General features: G+C 40.9%; 1 protein-coding gene across 15 annotated transcripts in view; it reads right to left on the bottom strand.

Annotated features, from left to right (window-relative positions):
* LOC120046309 (transcription factor 7-like 2) overlaps positions 1-5,713 on the bottom strand; it is a 107,512-nt gene extending 101,799 nt beyond the window's left edge. For 5 of the 15 annotated variants that reach the window (XM_038991423.1, XM_038991427.1, XM_038991428.1 and 2 more), the window contains exons 1-3: positions 5,182-5,370; positions 4,961-5,027; positions 4,683-4,807 (exon numbers count right to left, since the gene is read on the bottom strand). In XM_038991423.1, the coding sequence (XP_038847351.1) occupies positions 4,683-4,807; positions 4,961-5,027; positions 5,182-5,370 (381 nt within the window). Of the gene's footprint in view, positions 1-4,682; positions 4,808-4,960; positions 5,028-5,181 lie in introns of all 15 variants that reach the window. The other 10 variants (XM_038991417.1, XM_038991424.1, XM_038991422.1 and 7 more) reach the window with 4 other exon arrangements.
* Positions 5,714-5,969: the final 256 nt, after the last annotated feature.

Here is a 5,969-nt window from a genome sequence, read left to right as displayed (position 1 = left end):
TCATCAGCATAAGACAATTAAACCCTGCCAACGAAAAAAATAAATAAATCTCTGTAAATATTTACAGCGCAAATCTTTTCCATTCATTCACCAGGCGCTAACAAAACCTTACTGTACTCTCCCTCTCTAACCCCCCCTCCTCCTCTTTCTCTACATCTGCGATTCATTGACTTTACAATTTACCACATGTCGAGATGGGAGAGGTCGAGACTCCATCTGAATCACGGCACAAATATGCGAGTGATTTATTGTTTTAAAAGCCGTGGGCCGATTTAGTGCAACTACTTTTCCTGAGCATTACTCCTATTGGCAGACCATGAACAATTACAGTTTGGACTAATTAAGCTGAGAGAATGTGCTGTGCGCCGCTAATGTCTAGCAGGCCCCAATTTTTGTTTAATGGTGCCAAACTTTGCTCCCCAACTTAACTCCCTCAAATCCAAAACAGATTGCACTTTTTATGTGTTTATCAAGCTCAAGAAAAATAAAGATGTTTTCTTTTCCTTGCATGGGATGAGAGGAACAGAGAAGTGGAAGGGGGGGAGAGGAAAGATCGAGAGAAAGAGAGAGAGGGGGAGAGAGAGCGGGTCCTGTTTCCACTATACTTTGTAAACAAAAGTGATTTGCAGGACAAAAGGATCACAACCTTAATAAAATCGGAGTGCGTTTTGCGAGGTGAAACACAAAATGTGGACCCATAGTGCCATGAACCCCCTGCGGATAGCAATTAGGTCCTATTAACATGTAAAGCCGATTTGATAAGGTTTGGGTCTATCCCCTAAATCCACATGAAGCTATCTTTCCTCACCTCGCAGGGACAAGCCATTCAGAGCTGCACCAGAACACACATAATCCACATCATATACCATTGTTATGCATATGCTGCTAACATATTTAAAAAGATACTGTCTGTGTCAATTCTAAAATATTGGACATACCATCACATCTACATAAACACAAAGGATTACGCTAGGCGCTATTTCCAGGCTGATGTGCAATTACAACTACTAAACCGGATGTTAATTGCAATAATCTTGCCACAAATCCACCATTCCCTCCAAAAACATGTAAAAATGGCATGTCATTAATTGTGAAGGCAAGTAGTATTATTTTTTAAATAGGTGGGTCTACCACAATAGGAGACATAGTGGTGCAGCAATACAAGTGAAACAAAGAAAAGAGAGAAAAAAAGCTATTGGTATAGCTAACCACACAACGCTTCTCGCCAAGCTTGCTGTGGAATCGCCACGGGTTTCGGGAGCGACTTTCTTCCCACTCTAATTAGACTAGTGGAATCTTGGTGTTGTGTTCTCTCTCTCTCCCTCTCTCTTTTTTTGTTCCTTTTTAAAACTAATCGTAATTATACATCGAAACCCAAAACCCCAGCCAAAAGCCTGCTTGCCCCGGGAATTATGGGGCCAGGGGTGGCGTCAAATATCTTAACATTCAAAAGTCTGAGAGGCAGTAAATAAACCCAGTAGATTTATGGCCCTGCAGCCCTATGCCAGAGTTCTTGCAACTCCGCTCTCTCGCCTCTCTGCAGACCTGTTGAGGTGTGACGTTAGCCCGTAGCACTGGAGCTAACCCATCACCTTTTCAGAAAGACCCATGTTAGCATTAGCATCTGCACAATCGCAGAGAGAGAGAGAGAGAGAGAGAGAGAGAGAGAGAGAGAGAGAGAGAGAGAGAGAGAGAGAGAGAGAGAGACAGAGAGAGACAGAGAGAGACAGAGAGAGAGAGGGAGAGAGAGAGAGAGAGAGAGAGAGAGGGAGCGAGATGTGCAAGAAACAGTATGGCACCGGGGGTTAGCTGGCCAGGCCACTTCACCAATTCATCCTGCTCCTACTGAACCAGCAGACCTTTGTGTGAGGTTGAAAAAGGAGGGAGGGGAAGGATGTGAGGAATGAGGGGAAGAGAGAGGAGAAGAGGGCAGGAGGCCTAACACCCTGGGCACAACGTCATGTCAAACTGCTAAATGATCCCAAATTGTACAGCTTTTTAGACTTAGGTGGTTGGAAAAACAAACTCTCGCTCATTATAGCTCTCTGAGGTCAGACAAATTATAGTGACCTCCACACACACACACACACACACTCACACTTCAAAAAGACATGCAGTAACGGAATCACAGGAAGCATAGAAAGGCATGCCCGAAATGTTAAGATCACTGCCAGCTGACAAAAAGGAGAACTCAAGTGGTAAGACCGTAGCATCACTAACGTCACAATCGTATCACATTGGACCAATAAATGCCTAAAGGAATGGAAACAAAAAACTAAAATGTGCACACACATGCCAAAACATGAATTACAAAAATAATAGTATTGCACCGTCTGGACCAACGAGACCGGAAATCGATTAAATTAGAAAATTGGACAACCGACGACGCCTGCTATATCAAAGAACCGTAACATAACAATGGAGTGAGCTAGCCATTTCCAATCACAGACACAGCACTAGTCATATTCTGCAGCCTTCGTTACTAGTTAGGAAGAAAGACAGATAATCAATGCCCAGGTGAATTATTGATGCTATACATTTATGAATACAACGGACACAAAACATCAAAGCTCTAACGGCTGGACACACACGGTGCAAAAAGGAGGGTTGGGTTAGTGCAGTAGGTAAACCATCATCAGCCTAAAAAGGTATGACGTACTCTCAGGGGAAGAATAAAGCACAATTATAGTGCAGTTCTACTTGTGCAATAAAATGATGTCACGTGTGCAATGTCGCCTTGCTTTGTAAACCAATTACAAAGCAAACACGGTTCGCTAGGCATTTCTGAAATGTTATTTTTGCAGATGATCTTATCCTACATACAGGTAGGTGATGGGGAATGACAGTGACCAAAAAGGCTAATATGACAACGTTCCTGATTAGGAATTACCTCTGAACTAATGGGCAATAGGAGGAAGACTGTTCACAGACCCGAGATCAGATTGAGACATGTGCAGCAGCATCTTCTTACAGTGCAAGGGCATTCTGTGACTTTATTCTTATCAGCTTAGTACATAAGCACATTCTAATGTGGAAGTTACGTGTGCTAGTGCTGGACCTGGGTTTATAGTGAACAAAAAGAAACTAACCCTTGCCACATTGAAACTAGAAGCCAGCTTAAAGTGTGTGTGTGTGTGTGTGTGTGTGTGTGTGTGTGTGTGTGTGTGTGTGTGTGTGTGTGTGTGTGTGTGTGTGTGTGTGTGTGTGTGTGTGTGTGTGTGTGTGTGTGTGTGTTAAAGGTAAAGAATGGCAATTGGTCTCAAATATGCACGAGACACACATTTAATAAAAGACCAAATCATAAAATATACAAATAGCAAGATAATTCAATAAGATGTATAAAAAAATATATAAAATTTTTTAAAAAAATAGCTGTGCAATTATTTTGTAGACATGCTTAAAATGTGTCTGACACAAAAGGATGCATTGCATTGCCTATCACATGTGTGTTGATTTTCAAGGTGTGCCTGATGCACTAAATTGAGGAAACAAATATTAATTTCATTACCAAAAGGCATATATGGGGGTAAGTTCATATTTCCTAATGCCTATTTTTTTTGCCTTAACCTTGTAAAATTAGATGACATGTCCTAAAGCGATGACTTGTAATTGCAACCATAAAAAAAAAGAGCGGTTTAGACAATTATCCTGCTTAAGCATTGCCCAGTGGGACTTGGAGGTGGCGAGTAATTAAGTAAGTTTGCATAATTATAGCAAAGCTGATTGCCTCTAATAAATAAGATGAATTTATTCATAAATAACGTTTTACATGGCACATGCTTTTAAGAGCGATGGTTTACCCGTTACAAGCTAGAGTGGTATGCAAGCAGTACACGGGCTACAACACTGTGGCATGTAAAATTCTCACATTATTTCCAGCCTATACATCAATTATTTTAGATTTAAATGTTTGAGGGAAAAATATGAATGTCTGCATATTCAAAGTAACTGTCAATGACAGGCCTCTTTCAGCTAATGTCACTGCCCTTAGACAGATGCAAATTAAATAAACTAATCAACACATTGGTTTTGTTTTTATAAGGTTCCTTCTCGATGCTTTTCTGAGTTTCCTTTATGCTGATATATTTATCTAAACGTACCTGTGTTAGGTGTTATTATACAGTACTAAGAAGGTTTAAATGGGTCATGAGTTTTAAGCATTAAAGTAAAAAAGGTTTTCAATGATGTTGTGAAAACAACATAGCCAAGGCACAGTACAACATTATATTAGGGGGCAGTATAAAATCAAAGCCAGAAGTAGCCTATCTGAAACTCACATAATAATACAATAACAAGAACAAGAATAATTTTTAATTGTCCACTATAGACTGAAATGTTTTTTATTAAAATGAATGTTTATGTTTTGTATTATAATTTGATCACAGGTGAACAATAAATAGATTATTCATCATATGCACATGACCTTGCATACAATTGTTTTTATTTGAGGTGATGGAAACGCATTGAGTATCCCTACTCCTATAGAACGCTATCGGCTTCAGAGAAACATGCAGGAACACTGTGTTGCAAGCGACATGCATGCCATTGTACAGTTCATAAGTTGTGAAACTTCTGTCTACATTTAACAACTAAACACACCTAGCTGGGTGACAATGCGCGTTTACTCTAGGGGCTACTTGGGTTGTGTCCACTAATGTATAGGTGTAAATAAACGAACTTACTGTGCGTGCTGTTGGAGAAAGTGATCCATTCGGAAGGTACGGGCTTGTAAGATCGGGGATCATTATAAATGGATAGCCCGGGTACGGTGGGCTCTTGAACAGCCCTCCATCTTGCCTTTTCGCAGCTAACATGGCGGGGGAAAAGAATAACTTTTATAAGTGCCTTGAAAACTTTGATGCATCTGAGATTCCAGAAGAAACTCATTCGGTATGCTCATATAGTGCCATTGTGTAAAAATCTAAGAGACAAGAGCGTGAACGGAAAAGCAGAAACTCACCCTCCTCTAAACTTTCTCTTGTTTTGTCTCTGAAAGTTTCAGATCTAGGCGGAGGCCGTCTTTCCGCCTTGAAATGCAACGAAACACAGGGGTTGCATTAAAGAAACACATAGGGAAATCATTACTTTTTAAATACCGTGCTTTCACTGCACATTTCGCGCACAATAAGTAAATGGTTGCAAAATACCGACTGGACAATCGATTACGATTATTTCACTTACCTCCGAATCCGACGAGCTGTTTTGATTTGTTTCTGATTCATTTACAAGAGAAGATTTGACATCTGCTAAATCCCTTTCTGCTGATAAATTCTCCGAAATTTTTTCCTCTTGCTCCCCTTCGTCTTTGAAGGAAATCATTTCATCGTTCGCACCCAAATCGTCCCCTCCACCGCCGTTGAGCTGCGGCATTTTCCCGAGCAATTTTGGGGGGCAAAAACACAAAGTTTTAAACCCTTGATCTTGGTGATCTAGAATCCGAGTTAAAGTTTAGAGTCTGTATTGGCGTTTTCCAAGCACTGGCGGTTAGTACAAACTAAAAAGAAGGGGAATCTTGGCTGAAAAAGAAGCCGGAGATGGAGCTGAGCCGCTCGGATTGAGTGAGTTGAAGTTGGTCGGAGTGGTTTTCAGTTCAAAGGCGGCGCTGATTGACAGATAGAGAGGGATGGAAATAGAGAGAGTCTGGATTCAGGATTATTGACAGGGAGAAACACACAAGAAACTAATGAGATTCAAAAAGGGAGGGACTTGAAGTGACGTTTTTATAAATAGGGAGAGAGAAAAAAAAAGCCTGGAGGAAGCCGGCGGACGAGTGTGCAGTTAGAGAAGGCAGTTTGGGTGAGGAACGCAGGACAGTGAAGCACCCGTTTGCTTTTGTGCTGGAATAGCAAAATAGGCTGAAGTAGCCTACTTGTAAATGCGGATTCAATATATGGGCGGTCTCCCACTGAAAATGAATAGAGAGCACATCCTTATTTTCTCCAGTTTCAAAATGTAGCAATTTTGAAAAG

Source organism: Salvelinus namaycush, chromosome 4 (genome assembly GCF_016432855.1).
Source record: "Salvelinus namaycush isolate Seneca chromosome 4, SaNama_1.0, whole genome shotgun sequence".
Classification (NCBI taxonomy): Eukaryota; Metazoa; Chordata; class Actinopteri; order Salmoniformes; family Salmonidae; genus Salvelinus; species Salvelinus namaycush.
Note: the sequence above shows the minus strand (reverse complement) of the source record. Positions and strands in the feature narration are given on the sequence as shown.